Consider the following 18,506-nt stretch of genomic DNA (forward strand, 5'->3'; position numbering starts at 1 on the left):
TCTATGTGTGCATTCACAAAGATTTTTGCTTTTGTTTTTGTGAAAACATTGTTTGAATGTTTTGTATGCTTGTGATGCCTTGATTGAATTCAACAAAAATGATTTGATTGGTTTGTTGTTTTGATCATATGAATTTGAGATTCGCTTCGATACTTATCAACATTGTCAATATCAAAACAACTCATCGTTCGGGAATTGGATATAAGTATCAGCTATGGGAAATAAAGAAATTAAACCATCAGTTGAGAACAACAATAATTCGTAAGTGAAATTATAGAAATAAATTTAATTCTTTCCAATTAATGTTCAAATGAATAGTAAACATCAAAATCAAAAAAAGCCAATGGAACAAAAATTGAATGATGAATTGAATCAATGTAAAGCCGAAAGTAATTCGAAAACAGACCGAATTAAATTGTTGGAAAAAGAATTAGAAGAAAGAAAAAATATTTGTTATGTCTTTGTAATCCTTATATTAGCCATATGGATTTATGTTCATATTTTTCATTATATGCCCAAAATGGAATCATTGAATAATGAAATTCGTACGGAAAATTTTCATCAAAAATTAATTGGCGAAAAATTAATCGAAAAACTTCATGATTTACAACAATTGTTGGACAAGAAAATTGAGGAAAATAAAGAAATTTTGTTGATTATTGAACATTCCAGTAAAAAAACCAAACAAATAAATTGAAAAAAACAGATCTTTTTCTGATTTGAAATAACCTGATTTTCGAAAAAAATTACATTCAAAAGAAATCATATTCTACTCATGTTGATAAAATTATCATTTCTTTCTCGAAGAATATTTTTAAAAAATAATAATTATCTCTTTTTTCATTGTTATTCTTTTTTTCTTTTTGATAATTATGATTTTTCTTTGTATTTTTTTATCCAATTCTATTCATGGCATAGGATTCCTTTTTGTTTAATAAATAACTAAAAACCAGATTTTAATTAATGGTGATACATTCTGATCATATCATGTATTTTGTCAATCGAATATGTGTGTATTGCAACTCACAAAGCAAATCAAAAATTTTTTGCTTGTGTTTTTGTGAAAACATTGTTTGAATATTTGGGAAGCTTGATGCTTTGTTTAAATCCAACCAAAAAATGATTTGATTTGTTTGTTGTGTTGGTCATATGAATTTGAGATTCGCTTCGATACTAATCAAAATTGACAATATCAAAATTATATTTTTACTTGAACTCATCGTTCGGGAATTGGATATAAGGATCAACTATGGGAAATAAAGAAATCAAACCATCAGTTAAGAACAACAAAAATGAGTAAGTAAAATTATAAAAATTAAATTCTTTTTAATTAATATTCAAACAAATTCAAATTAATAGTAAACATCCAAAACAAAAAAAATCAATGAGAGATTTTCGTAAAGAATTGCAAGAATCAATAGAAAAATTCAATCAAAAATTAATGTTGCGATATGAAATTGACGTGAGAACAAAACAAATTCGATGCATAGAAAATCGATTAAATGAATTGAAAGAGATTGAAAACAATCTTGTTAACCTTATGGATATGAGTTTATATTTGTTATCGTTATCCGAAAATAATTTGCAACAACTCAATCAACATTTGAGAAAAAAGCCAAACGAATCAATTGAAAAATGAAAACATTTGGATTTGAAATAACCTTTGAAATTTTAATAATAATAATCATTCAAATAAATACTAATCTTTAGAATTGTTCAACATTGTCAATTGTCTTTCCAATTCATTGATTTGCTTTTGAAATATTGATAAATCATTATTATTATTGGTGTGATGATAATCGGTTCGATTCCTTGGCAATGTATTTCGTCGTTGTTTATTTTCCAAATAATTTAGACGATCAAATTGTTGTTGCAATTCATCAATTTCTTTTTGAAATTTTTCAATCGTTTGTTGTAGTTGTTGATGATGATTATCATTATTCAAATTAGGAAATAATTGTTTCATATCGATATTATTCATTAAATTGCGTTTGCTATCATCACTCATCGAACGTCGTTTCATATTTGATTTTGTGATTTTTGTTGTTGTTGCTGGAATAGATTTTGAATCCGTTTTCATTTCATTTTGGGCAATCGGTTTTGATGACAAGGACGATGAAGATGATGAATGTCGATCCAAAATATTTCCCATGACCATTATCTCAACAAAAAAAAACAATATCCAAAAAGATGTCTACGCTTTTTATAAATCTTGACATTTTTTGGATTTACAACCAAAAAATAATAATAATGATAATTTGGACTCGTGTTTGCTTTTTGAAACATAAAAGGCCATAAAGAATCAGTTTATCATTTTAAATGAAACTTTCCCCAAAAAATTATCAACTAAAAATGTCATAAAAGATTGAAAATCAATTTATATCACTGCACTTAATTGCCATTTAAAAAATTGTCATTTCATTCATTTTATTTGTGTTATCAAAACCTTTTCATTTTTTTACGCCAATTTTTCATTCTTTTCGAAACCAGTATCGCCATCTAGTCTTGCATGGACAAAATTTTCAAGTAAATGTACATTTTTTTGAAATAATTTTATTTTGGATCAAATATTGAATAGCCATCAGAGAAAAACAAGTAGAGTTAAGAAAAGGGTAAAAGAGAAATAAAGTGGTTTGTTGGATGGTTTGTAATCTGGTTCAATCAAATAGCACACAGTACACATACACACGATTAATTTTCTTAATCAAATTTAAAATTTCTCAACAAAATTAAAAAAATTAAAAATTAAGTAATAAATTTTGGATGTAGGATATTTTTTTGTAAAAATTTTCATTTTTTGTGTATGGATGGTGGTTAAAATAATATGATGAGATATAAAGTAAACAAACAAAAATGTTTATTAAATGGGTAAAGGTGTTTTGTGTGTGTGTGTGTAAACATGAATATCCATAGATTAGAATTAATATTTTGGACCAATCATTAAATCGATTTGCATTCATTCTTCTTCTGATTCTTCTACAAGTGAAAAAAAACTCAATGAGAAAAAATTGCGTTAATCACTTAGCATTAACTTACCTTCTTCAGCATTCATAAGCCAATCGATAAATTTTTTCATCTGTTCCAAAAAGATACTTTTACCTTTTGGCAAATGATCTTTTTTATACCAACGAAGAATAACATCTTCACTGATGACATCGTTCTTATAGAAGAGGAATATGATTTTCTGAAAGGCTTTCAAAAAATTCATATTTTCATAACAATAATCCTGTATACGTAACATTAATGACATTTCAGCTTTGTTGGTTTTAGTAAACTCAGCAAATAATGGTATATAGACCCGTAAATGTTTCATAGCTTGATCGGCAACCAACTCTTCTTTTTTATTCCATTCGACCATACTCATTAATGTATTCCATAAGATAACAATAACTTCAGTATCAGTCAATGAATATTCTGTCATATAATCTTTAATGATACTGATCAATTCTTTGGGTGTTGAACCATTTTCATTGATTTGAGTTTGAATTTCTTGCGATAATTCTTTCTTCAACGTTTCCACTCGTTGTACCTCCTGATAGGCCAACAATTGTTGTAATCCATATTCGAGCATAGATTTGCTGAATGTTTCCTGATTACGTTTGGATTTTGGCAAAAAATCCAACAATTTCGAATCGACTCCTGATTTTCGCAATGCAGTCCAAACAGTGGATGCATCTTTTTCATTTTGCCAAGTTTGCAATACCTGCAACAAAAATTCGAATCCGTAACCTTCTTTAATCAATAGATCTTGTTCAAGCAATTTTTTCAATGGTGCGATCGAAATATGACCGGATGCCAATAGATAGGCCAACAATTTAGCCAATTTAAGACGATCATCGGCGGTGAATGCACGTAAGAAGACAACAATCTTTTTCAAATCTTCTTCCAATGATTTTTCCAAATATTTATATCGTCGTATGAGACGAACAAATACTAATGAAACAAATTGTTTCACTGATTCGTCATCGGATGGTCGTCCAAATACCGAATATTCGGTGTATGTTTGTTCAGGCTCGTTATCGGTCAATATTGATCCACCGGGTGCTAATAGACCGCCAGCAATCAATATGTCACACAATGATTCACCGTAACGACGATAATCTAGTTTTGATCCAGAGATGTCGAGAAATTTCGAAAGCTGATCAAGATCGCCGTTTGTTTCTTTGATGCCAAGTATAATCGAATCACGGAATCCTTGTGGATCGAATTTCTCCTTTTCATCTGTTATTTGATGGTGTTATCAAGAAAAAAAACAAAAAATAGGTTAAATTTCTTGGATAGTAAAAAAAATCAATCGCTCAAGAGGGATGATTTGGTCGAGCAAAAAAACGACGGAAAACCGGACAAAAGCTAAAAATAGAACCATCACTAAATAATTTTTCCGAATGTCAAAATAAAAAAATGGAATTCACACCAACAAGCGAATGACGAAACTAAACAACCTGCACAAACACACATCAAAGTGAAGCAGAAAAAAACGGGACTAACAGGTTTCCATCCGATTGGAATATATTTGGTGAATGTGTGTTTTCGTTGATATCGACCAAATTTATATTGTCCGGTTGAAAAATGAAGAGAAATCCATTAAGTGATTATTCTCATGACACAGGCACAACAGTCGTACAGATACAAACATTAAAAATTAAACGGATTAAAAAAACGAAAACAAAAAAATCTATTTTCGAATCAAACGTTATATATCATCACCAATCCAATAAAATAGCTATAGGAAATTTAGGTTGACCCAAAATGGAATGTGTGCGCACAATGTATATAGAAAGAATTATGGATAAAGATTGTCACCTAATCGATGATGTTTCCATTTACCAATCAATTCAACTTTGACATTTCAACAAAACAAAAATAATTAAGAAACAAATATTCCTTACCTCTTTTCCTGGTCTTAATTCGTTGACCTTGGAGTGTTGGTCTCTCTGCTTTTTGATTCATACAATCGATGGTAAACAAAAATCTATTTGCTATAAATAAATATAAATAAAAATTTTCAATTAATTAAACAAACAAATTTAAAGCAAATTCAATTATAATTATTGTTGCTTCTTATAACAGGGTTTCGATAATTAAATAAATAATACGTACAACTTAAAAAAACAAAGGAATCGGGAAAAAACGAACAATTTTATGGGACTTTTCAAATGATAATCTTCTGTTTATTATTATTATCCAAATCAAATCCGAAAAAATTATCAAGATTCAATCGAAGGGATTGTGATGATGATGATGATTTTAAATCATGGGGAAAAAAACGAAAAATTTATGAAAAAAATTCGAAAAAATGGAAAAAAAATCGAATGTTATGCAAAGAAAAAAAAGTAAAACGCACATTATATGCACGCTTGTCATTCGAAAAAAATCTGTTGAAAGCGATGAGGATGATGCTTACCTTTTGATGTGAAAAGTTGAAATGGATAACCAAGTGGAAAGTGAAAACGATAAATTCAAATTGAAATTTAAAAGAAAAACAGAAAACAAAAAAGTTGACAATTCGTGGCTGACTTTTTTCAACTATTATTTTGGTTCAAAATTTCAAAACAAACGATTAGAATGGATGTGATGAAGATGAGGATTGATTTTTTTTTGTTTTGAATAACAAAAAAAAACAGAAACAGAAAATCCAAATCCAATAATGGATGTTTGGATAGAAAATTTTTTGGGAGACAAAATTAAAATTGCAATAAATGACGATTATTGAACGACGAGCACTTTGGTCTTGTGTCTCTCTCTCTCTCTCCTATATCTCTTATTGGCGTTTTTCTCTTTTTCTTTTGGTTAAAAGAAAAAAGTTGTTAAGAAATTACAAATTTTTGAAGACACGCATACAGAAATTTTTTTTTGATTTGCACACACAGGACAAAGATAAGTGAGCAATAATGATGATGATGATGATCGATTGTAATTGTAATCACTCATTGTTTAACTTTGATTCATACCACTACTTTTTTCATTTCCAAAACATACGTTGTTGAATTTATTAACCAGACTCTCATCTCTCTTTGCATCATCATCATCATCAATCTTGCAACACACAGAGAAAATCAGTTGAAAAAACCATAAATTTTAAACATGAAATGAGTGAACAATAAAAAATACACCCCAAAATTGAGAGAACATTAAAAAATACACCCTAAAGTTAACTTTACCCAAAAATTTGTCCACTTAATTTTGAAACCCTACAATTAGGATATGATGCGCATGCTTTTATACAACGTGTATGTTAAAACATATGTTTTCTGCAGAAAAATCCGTAATTTTTTCATCATTCTATGACGCAATTATTCAATAAATTCTACATATAAAATTTGGTCATTTTTTGTTTTCTCATCGAAATCATGGTACTTTTAGACGAGGATGCTTATTGTTTCTTATGTAAAACTCGTTTCATTACGAGTGATGAAATCAGAAAGCATTTTAAGAATGTTCATCGCAATTACCAATCTGCAGATGAATACTGTTGTAAAGCTTGTGTTGCTTGTACATATGTAAATTTGCGAAATCTAATCAGACATTTCGTAAATCATCATTGCCAACCGAATCGATATATAGAAAATGTTTGTGATGTCCCTGATGAGAGTCTGAATCAAGATATAGACTATATCATGCAGTTAGATATTGATCAAGCTAATGAGTCAATTGAAATTGATCAAGCTAATGAGTCAATTGAAATTGATCAAGCTAATGAGTCAATTGAAATTGGCCAAAGCGATGAGCTTCAATATGATGATGTAAAAGATGATGATCAAATACTTGACATTTTAAAGGAACATTTATTGAAACAAATGGTTAATGTCATGTCCGATCTTACGCTAACTAGAAAAAAACAAAACATGTTTATTGATTTGGTAAAAGATGCATTGAAATCTATTAATGACTATCATAGAACTGCCTTTCAAAAAATTATCGATTCGAAAGAATATAAAGAAGAAAAGTTAACTGCTTTCTCTCGTAGCCATTTTGATAATGAAAATCTTGATAAAATTTTTAAAAATTTTAAAAATATGAACAAAATTCAATCAATCATTGGCCCTTATCCAATGCCACGAAAAGTTTTAATCAGAAACAAACCAGATCAATTCAATATAAGTTATATAAATAGCGAGCGAGTCATTTCTAATCGATATTTTTTTTATCAATATATTCCAATAATTGAAACATTGTCTTATCTGTTACAGAACGAAAATCTTCGAAATCTGATTCAAAATGAATCAAATTATCAAATACCGAACGTATTCTCAAGCTATCGTGATGGCCAAATTTTTTCTAAATCTGAATTTTTCAAATTACATCCCAATTGTATCCGATTAACATTATTTGTAGACGAAGCCGATCCATGTTCTGGCTTAGGACCGCGAGCATCAAAAAACAAAATAACCACATTGGCTTTTCAAATTCAGAATATTCCCAAAAGTATAATTCCACTATGACCACTGTATTTCCTGTGATCATGGCTAAATATTCAGATATAAAAGAAAATTATTGTTCTTTCTTTATAAATTTTGCGGAAGATTTAAAAAACTTTATTGTAACGGCCATTCAATCAACCTACCGAATGGAAGCCAATATAAATTTCATGTAGCGTTAGCATCCGTGGCAGCTGACACTTTGGCATTTCACGGTATCTTCGGGTTAATGAGCCCAAGCGCAAAACAATTTTGTCGTATGTGCCAAATCGATAGAGATGGGTTAAAAAGTACTGACCCAATGCCTGAGTATCCAGAAAAGGATATGGATTGGTATATACAGGCAACCGATGCAATTAAAAAAAGTAGCGATGAATGTCCAATTTTTGGCATCAAATATGAATCGTTATTGAATACTATTGGTGAATTCCATTTAACAAATAATTTTACATTTGATCCGATGCACGATTTGCTGGAAGGTGTTGTTCCTCAAGAACTATCATTAGTTCTAGGTGTTTTCTTGAGAAAAAATTTTTTCACGATCGATCAAATAAATGGCCTAATTCAAAATTTTGATTATGGATTCAGTGAGAAATCAAATCGACCTGAACATATTTTGAAAGAACGACTAATAAAACAAAAACGAATTAAACAAGCTGCATGTCAAAGTTGGCTTTTATTACGAGCATTCCCATTCATCTTTACCAATCGAGGAAATATCGATGAGGATGAGAAAGATGATTTGATTATCTACCAAGAAATGCTTGATTTGATATGTTATTTGATCCAAATCACGCAATATTCCTTTTCACCGCGATTTACGATAGATATGATCAATCCATTCAAAAATGTGATAAAAAAGCATGATCATCTGAAGAACAAACTTTTCCCGGGAAAACGAATAAATAAAGATCATCATATTTTTCATTATCCAAGATGTATCGAACAATCAGGACCTATTGTTCTTCACTCTTGTTTAATCTTCGAAAGGAGAAACGCATTTATTTCAAGTCAAATCAAAGCCACGAAAAACTATATCAATTTACCGAAATCGATCGCCGACAGGCAAGCCATGAAAATGGCCATTGACCTCAATGATTGGAATTGGAACGATCGGTTTGAATTCAAAACGAAAAAATGTTTTTTTCTGATACGAAATTTTCCGAACGGGGATTCAATTTTGGTTTGAATGAAATCGAAATCGTAAGAAATTTAAAGTTCAATGGCATCTTATTTAAAAATAATTTGTTTGTATCAATAAATGATATTGATCAATACTATGAAACTTTCGGGAAAATTATCCAGATCGCTAAAATTGGTGAAGATTTCATGTTTTTATTGAAATTATATGACACAATGGATTATAATGACGAGATGGCCGCGTATCGTATCGAAGAAACGGAAATTTTTCAGATATTTAATCTAAATCAATTATTCGAAGAACAAACTTTCGATGTCTGGAAAATTTTCAATGATTATAGCAATTATATATCAGCACGAACATGTAGAATTCCTTTTATTTAAATATTGAAATTTGAACATTTGATTCGTTGTTGATCAAGATATATCTGAACAATTTCAAATTATCAAAAATTAGGTAAGTTGAAAAATCAATTTAGATCTTATATTCATATATATTCATACATTTTCAATTTAGAAAAAAAAACTGGATGCGATCATACCAATACTAGCCAACAAATCAATAATTTTCAATTTATTTTCTGTCACGTATACATTAAGGAATATTATCCGCTGCAATTGTGATGACCCTGGGTCAAAACTCATAAAGGAATTCGAATGTTTTTTTTCTTTGACGGTTTATTGGTAAGCATTCTAATAATATTAATGGACTCTTATTAATCTTTTATAATCTTTTATCTATTTTTCAGATAGAAGAAGAATTCAAACTTATATATCCACATTCAAATGCTTTGAATGAAAAAGCGAAAATCAACGAATTAATCAAAAAATTCAAAATTTTTTCAAACAATGATGATGATAACAATGATGATGATGATGATAATGAATTTATGAATTTGTTCATTTTTTGAAAAAAAACTGAAATGTAGATCACCGATCACCACACGCAAAGCTTGTATTGATTTATCAGATGAATATGATGGGCTTTTGTTCAATTTACAAGTATGTTTTGACTATATAGTTATATTGATTATTGACTTTATTTTATTTTATGAATAGATGAACGATGATGTTGCAGCCATTTCAAAAAAAATCAATGATATTTATAATTTTCCTACTGTATTGAAACAAGTCGACGTTTTTTTCCTATCTTATGGCAACAAAAGCATTAAATTGGAGTCCTTCAAAAAAAGCTTCATGTTGCTTTTAAAAATGTCTTTAGTTTTAAAACTTAAAGTTAACAATGCCAATTCCAACATAATGACATTTTTAAACCTCGTATTATTTGATATAAAAAAATCAATAATGTCGAAAAAAATCAACGATTTTTGTGATTCAATTGGTTTGGAAAGAAAAAAAATGCTGCTAGAATCATTCCCTGAAATGATTTTTACATCGAAAAACACAAAACTATAATTAATTTAATGTTTCTTCGAATAATTAATGTCTCTTTTCAAACTAAAAATTCCCATTGCCAATGCCAAAATTTTGAAATTAATATATTAATTTATAAATTTTTTGTAAATTAAATTTGAGTAAAATTTTTTGTAAATTAAATTTGAGTAAAATTTAGTGTGAATTGCATTTGGGTGTAAAAATTTCATGGTGTGATGCATTAGGGTGTGAAAATTTCATGGTGTGATGCATTAGGGTGTGAAAATTTCATGGTGTGGTGCATTAGGGTGTGAAAATTTCATGGTGTGATGCATTAGGGTGTAGGAATTTTATGGTTTAATGCATTATGGTGAAGAAATTATGGTTTTTTTGACGAAGCCATAAAAATTGAACCTTTGGCATGGAACAACAAAAATGAAACCCTAAGTTTTTACTCTCTGTGAAGCAAGCAAGGTTGATGACGATGATGATGATGAGAACACAATAAAATGATCCCTTTTTACACTGAGCATGCTCATTTTGTTTGATTCAATTCCTCAAAAAAGGATATATATAGAGGAATCGAAATGTAGTAGAAGTGGCATATAATAATGTAGAAGATGAACGGAAATTGATTTTTTTCTCATTTTTAAAAATACGCTGGTTTGCATGTGCGGAGGAGTGGTAAAAGAATGAAAAAAGGAAAAAGAATAATGAATGAATGTGATGAACGAAATTATCGATTTTGATTTATGATCCGGTTATACCAATTGTGTAGACAACCTAACCTCACTTGACTATGAATCATAGTCATAGGCATAGTCATCAACCTAACCTCACTTGACTATGAATCATAGTCATAGGCATAGTCATCAACCTAACCTCACTTGACTATGAATCACAGTCATAGTCATTGTCATCAACCTAACCTCACTTGACTATGAATAATAGTCATAGTCATAGTCATCAACCTAACCTAACATAACCATGAATCATAGTCATAGTCATAGTCATCAACCTAACCTCACTTGACTATGAATAATAGTCATAGTCATAGTCATCAACCTAACCTAACATGACTATGAATCATAGTCATAGTCATAGTCATCAACCTAACCTCACTTGACTATGAATCATAGTCATAGTCATAGTCATCAACCTAACCTCACTTGACTATGAATCATAGTCATAGTCATAGTCATCAACCTAACCTAACATTAAAAGAGAGTGAGAGACGCGAATTGCAAAAATAACCAAAAAACGCCCACAAAAAAAAAAAAGAATCCTGAATCCGAATAAATCAGAAAAAAAACATTAATTTTTCATTCTTTTCATTAATTGAAAAATGAGTAAGCATGTGAATAAGATGAAAGAGAGCAAGGATTTATTTCAAGGTAAACTGAATCTGTACCTTTACATTGAATTTTCTTCGGAAATTTAAAATCTGATTCATATGATTTTTTTCAATGTTTTTTGCAGATGACTTTGAACAATAATAATCCCTAGCCAAAAAAAATGAATAAATGTCAATGACGTTCTGGTTTTCATATCACATAAGATTTTGGATCATATTACGTCATCATCACCATTTTTTTATTTTAAAAATTTTTTTCAAAAAATGAAAAAATTAAAAAAAAATAAATATTTCGGCAGACACTGGAGAGCAGCACTGGTCATGTTTACATTTTGGAATTTTTTTTCGGTTAGCACTAATCATTTCTGGATGATAAGAATCAGAATTGCAACCTCTGTCCAAACCCACAAAAAAAATCACCAACATCATTTAAAGAATGGGTTTCGATACAGATCGTTTTGAAGATTGCGAAATCAGTGAAGAACTTATCTGTTCAATATGTACAGGTGTGTTGGAAGATCCATTAACAACACATTGTGATCATTTATTCTGTAATGATTGTATTAATGATTGGTTACGTGATCATCATACATGTCCAATTGATCGTTGTCCATTACGGTCATGTATGTTGAAGCGTGCACCACGTGCTATACGTAATCTAATCAATCGACTAAAGATTTATTGTCCTTATCGTATGGATGGTTGTAAACAAACATTTTGTTTAGAACAATTTGAACAACATCGATTACAATGTTCATATAATCCAGACAGTATGGTCCAATGTAAATTATATTGTCAACGTTTAATAAAACGCCGTGATATAAATCAACATGATTGTATAAAAGAATTGGCCAATATGATTAAATTACAGCGTAAACAATTGAATGATCGTGATAAACAAATACAAATCCTTTACCTGATATTAACCATTTTAATAATGATATTTTTGCTAATTTATCTATTCTTGCCATTACCATTATTGTTGAATCAATTTGCTCGTTTGACATCAATTTTTTGTTCAATCATGTTTGATTGGTCTAATTATTTATAACCATCATGTCCAAAAGAAAAATCAACCAACAACAAATCTCATCTGTGATCGATCAATTTTCAATCAATTAAAATTCATTCGAGAAAAAAATTCATAATTTCATTTTTAATTGTTTATAATTTTTAAAAAATAAAAATAAATTTACATTCAAAACTTTTTTCCCGGAAAAGGAAGATTGAGAAAAAATTGTGTGAAAATCAACTAAATCAATCAATCAATTCAAATTCTTTCTGTTAATGAAGACAATAATTATCCAATAAATCATTATTGTTATTCGATGATAATGTTGATGTTGATGATTCAGCAATCAGATTATCCATTCCATCAACAGCATGATGATTATTATGATCATTTACATGAGCAATTACAATATTCTTGGCAATCTCATCAAAGGATAATTTTCTTTTAATCGATGATAATGACTCATTACAATTGTGACCACCGCCATCATTATCTTCAATATCATGACCATCATCAATTTTATAATCATTGCACTCATTAATATTATTATTATCCAATAATGACCAATCAATATGTTTGGATAATTTCCATAATTCTTGTTGTATATTCGATATGGATAAAGATGATGATAATGACGTTGATTGTTGTTGTTGATGATTACGACCTGTTGTTATTGTCATCATTATTGATTCAAATAAATCTTTAAACATTGAACATTGATTATTCATCATCATTTTCGACATTAATGTTGACATCAATTTGGATTGTTGACAAAATGCCAATGTCATATGTTGTGAATTTGGTGCCAATGTCATCAAATATAATGATTTGATCAAATATTCATTATTCAATTGTGAATGATCTTCTAGCCTGGATAAACAGGATTCCAATTCTTCATCGGTGAATTTTTTCTCATTAAATAAATATTGATGATAAAGATCAATTATTTCGAAATCTAATCTTTCTAAACGATATTCCAGTTGATCAAGGTGATAATCTTGACAAAACATATCACAAATGGCGGACAAACGTGATTGATTTTTTGCGGACAACAATCGTAATTGATTTTCAATCTGTTCGATTATAATGGCCAAATATTTGCTTTTATTATTCTGATTATCATGATGATTACTTTCATCGATTCGATTAGATTCTTTTTCTGCTGCAGCTGCGGCAGCCGCAGCAGCAGCTAAACGTTTACTACCACCACGTGTACGTATCATCATTCTTGTTTTATCATTAATTTGATTGTTGGCTATTGTTGGTGATTCAATTTCATCGAAATTAATATCAATAAAATTCTTAAATATCGTTGAATTATTCGATTCCCATGTCATAAATGTTGAATGTTCACGATTATTGTGATGATCACGATCCTGAGATGATTCATCCAACGAACCAAATTGAATCGAATTCGATGATGAACTTGATGATCTTGATCGTAATTTCATTTCACATTTGGATGGTGAAATATTATTATTATTACTACGATTATTACTAGTTGATTGCTGCCATAATCTTCTTGGACTATTACATTGACTGTATGATCGGGATTCAGAACATGAAGATGATTCACCACCAGTACCACAAGCATCATTACCATTAAATAAATTTGATTTGGGAAAAAATGAATTACCGGTAGTATTGGCAAACATTTGCTCAGTTTGTTTCAACAATTCCATTGTACCATCAAATAAATATTCATTAGGATCCAAAAAATCATTATTATTATCAAATTCTTGAATAGATGATGATGATGATTGATCCATATCGATACGTGATATGTTCGGCATATCAAATTTAATTGAACATTCAACACCATGACATTGTGGATGCTGATGATGATTCTGGATAGAATTTTTTCCATTTTTTCGATTTGAGCATTGTTGTTGACTAGTCATCGATGATTCCACTGAAGATATGACCAATGAACGTTTACGACGTCGTCGTTTTCCGTTATAAATACGATAAGTTGTTTTTGTTGATTTTGATGTTGCCATGTTTATGTTGGGTGATGATCCAATGGCCGTTTCCATCGTTGATGAAGATTCCGTAGAGTTATTTATTACATGATTGTTAAGCGATTGTTGATGATAAGAAGATTTAAATTTTGAACTAAAAAATTCATCAAAAATTTTCAATATTTTCAATACTGAATGACGTTGATGAATATCATGAGAAAGTTTCTGTAATGATTCCATTGATATTACCCGTTCCATTAGATATTGTTGTAATTGTTGTGCATTTTTGAATGTTGTTGTTGTTGTGACTGGTGGTGGTGTTGAATTACCACCACTACCACCATTGATAACATTTTCAAAAAAATATTTCGATTGTGTTCGTGTCATTAATGGCATATGGAAGGTTACAGGCGATAATGTGGAAGATTTATTGATACACGATGGTGGTGGTGTAGGACTTTTGGATCCATTTCTAAAACTTTCATCATTATTACTGATCATACCATTTAAACGATTACGTTTACGTGATAATGACGATGATGATAATGAATTAGAATCCATAAATGAATATTCCAATACTTTTGAACTACTACGTCTTCGTCGTTTGGCTGGTAATGGCATATTTTCCGGTTCAATAATTGGTTCCGATTCATATTTAATTGTGGCGATTATCGACCATATTGTTTGTAAATCATGATTGATTAATAAATCAAACCGTACAAAATCATTGATTGCAAAACGTAAATATGATTGCAATGGTTCCCAATTTCTTCGTTCAATATTCAAAACAATTCGTTGAATGAATGTTTGAAATTTTTCCCATTTTTCCATTGAAAATAGTGTCATATATTCGGAAGAAGAATCTTGACTGGCAGCAATTATTGATGACTCATTAACATTTGTTGATTGACTAGCTAATTGTTGTTGTTGTACAGCTTTTGTTGAACGTGCATTATTTGCCGTACGATTTTTCTTGCGGATTTTTTTCGATTTCTTTTTCAATCCGGCCGTGGTTTTTCGATGATGAATATTCGTTGATGATGATAATTTTTCCGATCGATTAAATGTCGATTCATTCGATATGGTGGTAATTTCATCACAAATATTTGCCGAAGATGATGATAATGATTTTACTTTAGGATTAGTTGTTTGAAATGTTAATGGAAATGCATTGAATGCATGTTCCAATGATACTAATTCCCAATTATGTGAACCATCATCTAAATCATCATTCATTTCATCGGTTTTAACTGTACATAACGAAGATGATGATGATGTGGATGGTGATGGTGTAGGTAACAATAACGCAGTATCCAATGGTGGAAGAAATTCATCCTTCAGTTTCAATTTTTCATAATACCAATGTCGTTTCGATAATGATGCTGATGATATATAAATTGAACCATTCAATGGCCAACCGCGTAGATTATGTTGCTTCCATCGTTCTTGATCACGACGTTTTTTATAATATTTTTGAAACTTTTCGATAAAAAAATCAATTAGCAAATTCAATTTGATTACCAAATTCAATTCACTTACCGAATGGAATGTCGTTTTTCGATTACGACCACAACCACTATTCGAACGATTATTCGTCTGACCACATTCATCACGTAACCATGATTGAAATAACTTTGATTCTAATTTTAGATCCGATTCTTGTTTAACAATGGATGATAAACGATCCTCCAATGACCATTGTGTGGAATTGAAATGTATTTTTAATGATTCAATTTCATCATATTCTTCTCGTGGTCGATTAAATTTTCGTAATTCTTGGTATAATTTTTCATTCGTTTCCACGAATTGTTTTGCTTTTAAAAATGTTTTCGATCGTCCATTAATATTTTTCTTTGTCGTTTTTGTTGTTGATTGTTTATTTATAGTCTTCATGTCACTACTATCGATATTTTTATCATCATCACCATCACTATCGATTAAGTTGGAATCATCATCATCATTACTGTCGAATATTGTTTCCGTTTTTATCGTACATTTTTTTGGTGATAATTTTGTCGAACTGTCACCACTTTGATTCGTTGATGATGATGATCGATTTTTCGGTATTTTATAATTTGAATTTTTCAATTTTTGCACAACGGATGATGATGTCGATGTCGACGATGATGATGATGATTTTAACTTTTCGGTATTTTTTAAGATTTTATTATTAAAATGATGATTATGATTATGATTTGTAAGACGATTTGTATTCGTTTGATGATTAAAACGATGTTGTTGTTGATGTTTTTTTGATTGTTGTTTTTGAATTATCGATAATGATGATTGATGTTTGCGTTTCAATGATGATGATGATGTTATTGTCGAATTCGAACATTGACTCATCGATGGTGATGAACGATTTTTTCGATATGATGATGATGTGGTGGTGGTGGTGGATGTACCATTAATCAGATTTTTTTCCTGTCTATTTTTCATCGATTGAGATGTTTTTGTTGTCGATTTTGATGATGATGACTGTTTAGTCGTCGTCGTCGGTGACGATAATGATCGATTATGTTTGTCATTATGATTGTGATTCTGTTTTTTCGTTTCCAATAATGATGTAGTCGATGATAATTTTCGATGTTTTTTATCTTCACGCTGTTGTTGTTGATTCTTTTTAACATACATATCGTATACATAGGAAATTAATGGAAATAATTTCAATGACATCAAGACAAAACATTTAAACAATTTTTGTTTTCTTAGCCCAGCCGATTTACTTTGATCAGAGAAAAAAAATCGAATTTGAAATTTTTTTTTGAAATCTCTCTCTGTGTGTGTGGTAGGTGTGTTCGAGAATTTTGATTTGAATTTCGGCGCCAAATTTCAAAGTTTTTTTTTGAACTTTCAACGTTTGTTTTTGTTTTTCTTTTCTTTCTTGAATTACATAATGATCATTTTTTTGCTTTTGAAAACACCGAGAGATAACAATCGAATCAAATCAAACCAAAACAGGTGTAATTGATTGTGGGGGCTCGACAACAGGTTTTCCTTCTTTTTTGTTTTTACCGTTATTTGTACACTTTTTTGCTTGAAGTATTTTTATTTTGTTGTCGGAATTAAATTCTTACATTGATGATGATAAACATGATGAAAAGAAGAATTTTGTGCAGAGAATTCTTTTTTTGGATTTTATCAAAACAGGTTATCTTTGTTCGAGGAAAAAAATCGCAAATGAGAATGGATGGATGGATTTGTTTAAATAGCTTAACGGAATTGTTGATCTTTCAATGATGAGTAATTTAATTTCAAGTTGAAAAAAAGTAAAAAATAAAAATTGAGGATTTTCGAATCGATAATTTTCCCAAATGAGAATTAAATAAATAATAATAATAATTTCAATTTTATCGATTATTTCGAACACAGAATACAATCATTATGGATCGATTTTCGATCTCAATTTGATTTCAAATGAATAACGAAGAAGAAGAACTTCGAATTGATGGAAAATACTTTTTAATTTTGAATTTGTTTCAATTCGCAATGTTTACATCATGTAAAAAAAGATTGATTACATCCATTCACCGAAAAAAAACATTTCTCTTTATTTTTTTTACGAATTACACATGCGCGCTCAGCTTCATCGCAAAAAGACACAGACAGTTTTCACGCCTGCATGCTGACTGCTGCAGCAATGAATCGCCCATGGACAAACCAACCAAAAAAAACAGTAATCATTTTGTGTCGAAATAGTCGATCGATTATTCTCAAAATTCAAATTTTTTTAATTGAAAATATCAATTTATTGATGAAAACAAAAAAGATAAACATGATTATTATCGTTTTTTAAAATTTTGGCATTCATTTTGTGAGTGATAAACAAAACAAAAAAAAAATGGCTCAAGGAAATTACACATCACATGCATGATCATGATATATGAAAAAAAAAGAATATTCCTGTGTTGGCACTTGTGTGAATGGGTCAAGAAAAATTAAAAAATGATTTAAGATTCTGATTCTGTTGATGAATGAATGAATATCCGAACACATTCTTATTATTATTATGCAAAATCAAAATGAAAAAAAGTTGATATTTGGGTGATTGTTTGATAGAATTATTCAGTATGATGTTTACGTTTGATATTCATATGATAATATGGATGATAACGTGATTGTCGTTGTGGCTGTTGCTGTTGATAATGATTATATAATAGATTTGGATCTGATATCATTGCTGCATTTGCACCAATGCCACCAACACCATATCCATGAAGACCAGCAGCAGCAGCAGCCATTACAGC

At 29.7% G+C, this 18,506-nt stretch overlaps 5 protein-coding genes and 1 long non-coding RNA gene across 7 annotated transcripts; 4 read left to right on the forward strand and 2 right to left on the reverse strand.

Moving 5' to 3' along the window:
• Nucleotides 1-84: 84 nt before the first annotated feature.
• Nucleotides 85-920, forward strand: LOC113794126 (uncharacterized). Its single transcript, XM_027344214.2, has 2 exons — nucleotides 85-261; nucleotides 319-920. Exons 1-2 carry the CDS (start codon nucleotides 215-217, stop codon nucleotides 695-697), a joined length of 426 nt encoding a protein of 141 aa, XP_027200015.1. The 5' UTR covers nucleotides 85-214; the 3' UTR covers nucleotides 698-920.
• A 184-nt stretch (nucleotides 921-1,104) lies between these two features.
• On the forward strand, nucleotides 1,105-1,720 carry LOC113794127 (uncharacterized). Its single transcript, XM_027344216.2, has 2 exons — nucleotides 1,105-1,296; nucleotides 1,360-1,720. The coding sequence occupies exons 1-2, from the start codon at nucleotides 1,250-1,252 to the stop codon at nucleotides 1,637-1,639; spliced, it is 327 nt and encodes a 108-aa protein (XP_027200017.2). The 5' UTR covers nucleotides 1,105-1,249; the 3' UTR covers nucleotides 1,640-1,720.
• An 813-nt stretch (nucleotides 1,721-2,533) lies between these two features.
• kra (basic leucine zipper and W2 domain-containing protein kra) lies at nucleotides 2,534-5,562 on the reverse strand. Of its 2 annotated transcripts, XM_027344211.2 has the most exons (5): nucleotides 5,405-5,562; nucleotides 5,101-5,167; nucleotides 4,890-4,979; nucleotides 3,037-4,221; nucleotides 2,534-2,976 (listed from the first exon to the last, which is right to left on the reverse strand). In XM_027344211.2, the coding sequence occupies exons 3-5, from the start codon at nucleotides 4,948-4,950 to the stop codon at nucleotides 2,957-2,959; spliced, it is 1,266 nt and encodes a 421-aa protein (XP_027200012.1). In that variant the 5' UTR covers nucleotides 4,951-4,979; nucleotides 5,101-5,167; nucleotides 5,405-5,562; the 3' UTR covers nucleotides 2,534-2,956. The 2 variants fall into 2 exon arrangements, with proteins under 2 accessions (XP_027200012.1, XP_027200013.1); XM_027344212.2 differs by lacking the exon at nucleotides 5,101-5,167 and having other exon boundaries at nucleotides 5,405-5,544.
• Nucleotides 5,563-8,604: 3,042 nt separating this feature from the next.
• On the forward strand, nucleotides 8,605-10,273 carry LOC142645892 (uncharacterized). Its single transcript, XR_012846925.1, has 4 exons — nucleotides 8,605-9,015; nucleotides 9,076-9,242; nucleotides 9,308-9,560; nucleotides 9,618-10,273. It is a non-coding gene; the product is annotated as an uncharacterized LOC142645892 (long non-coding RNA).
• Nucleotides 10,274-10,987: 714 nt separating this feature from the next.
• Nucleotides 10,988-12,490, forward strand: LOC113793802 (E3 ubiquitin-protein ligase NRDP1-like). Its single transcript, XM_075823374.1, has 2 exons — nucleotides 10,988-11,326; nucleotides 11,412-12,490. Exon 2 carries the CDS (start codon nucleotides 11,723-11,725, stop codon nucleotides 12,335-12,337), a length of 615 nt encoding a protein of 204 aa, XP_075679489.1. The 5' UTR covers nucleotides 10,988-11,326; nucleotides 11,412-11,722; the 3' UTR covers nucleotides 12,338-12,490.
• Nucleotides 12,475-17,824, reverse strand: LOC113793800 (uncharacterized). The gene is made up of 2 exons (XM_027343872.2): nucleotides 15,799-17,824; nucleotides 12,475-15,738 (listed from the first exon to the last, which is right to left on the reverse strand). The coding sequence occupies exons 1-2, from the start codon at nucleotides 16,933-16,935 to the stop codon at nucleotides 12,571-12,573; spliced, it is 4,305 nt and encodes a 1,434-aa protein (XP_027199673.2). The 5' UTR covers nucleotides 16,936-17,824; the 3' UTR covers nucleotides 12,475-12,570.
• Between the last annotated feature and the right edge of the window lie 682 nt (nucleotides 17,825-18,506).

The sequence above is a fragment of the Dermatophagoides pteronyssinus genome, unplaced genomic scaffold, assembly GCF_027571235.1.
Source record: "Dermatophagoides pteronyssinus isolate colony J.1.1.1.1 unplaced genomic scaffold, Derpt_VIB-CSIC_2022.12 sq0027, whole genome shotgun sequence".
Classification (NCBI taxonomy): Eukaryota; Metazoa; Arthropoda; class Arachnida; order Sarcoptiformes; family Pyroglyphidae; genus Dermatophagoides; species Dermatophagoides pteronyssinus.

Excerpts from the sequence above, each read along its gene's own strand:
- LOC113794127 (XM_027344216.2), top strand. The coding sequence starts at position 1,250 with ATGGGAAATAAAGAAATCAAACCATCAGTTAAGAACAACAAAAATGA. Across the intron at positions 1,297-1,359 it reads GTTAAGAACAACAAAAATGA|TAAACATCCAAAACAAAAAA; the intron begins GTAAGTAAAATT and ends TCAAATTAATAG.
- LOC113793800 (XM_027343872.2), bottom strand. The coding sequence starts at position 16,935 with ATGTCATTGAAATTATTTCCATTAATTTCCTATGTATACGATATGTAT. Across the intron at positions 15,739-15,798 it reads GAAAAACGACATTCCATTCG|TTTCAAAAATATTATAAAAA; the intron begins GTAAGTGAATTG and ends TTTATCGAAAAG.
- LOC113794126 (XM_027344214.2), top strand. The coding sequence starts at position 215 with ATGGGAAATAAAGAAATTAAACCATCAGTTGAGAACAACAATAATTC. Across the intron at positions 262-318 it reads GTTGAGAACAACAATAATTC|TAAACATCAAAATCAAAAAA; the intron begins GTAAGTGAAATT and ends TCAAATGAATAG.
- kra (XM_027344211.2), bottom strand. The coding sequence starts at position 4,950 with ATGAATCAAAAAGCAGAGAGACCAACACTCCAAGGTCAACGAATTAAG. Across the intron at positions 4,222-4,889 it reads AATTAAGACCAGGAAAAGAG|ATGAAAAGGAGAAATTCGAT; the intron begins GTAAGGAATATT and ends ATCAAATAACAG. Across the intron at positions 2,977-3,036 it reads GCTTATGAATGCTGAAGAAG|AAGAATCAGAAGAAGAATGA; the intron begins GTAAGTTAATGC and ends TTTCACTTGTAG.
- LOC113793802 (XM_075823374.1), top strand. The coding sequence starts at position 11,723 with ATGGGTTTCGATACAGATCGTTTTGAAGATTGCGAAATCAGTGAAGAA.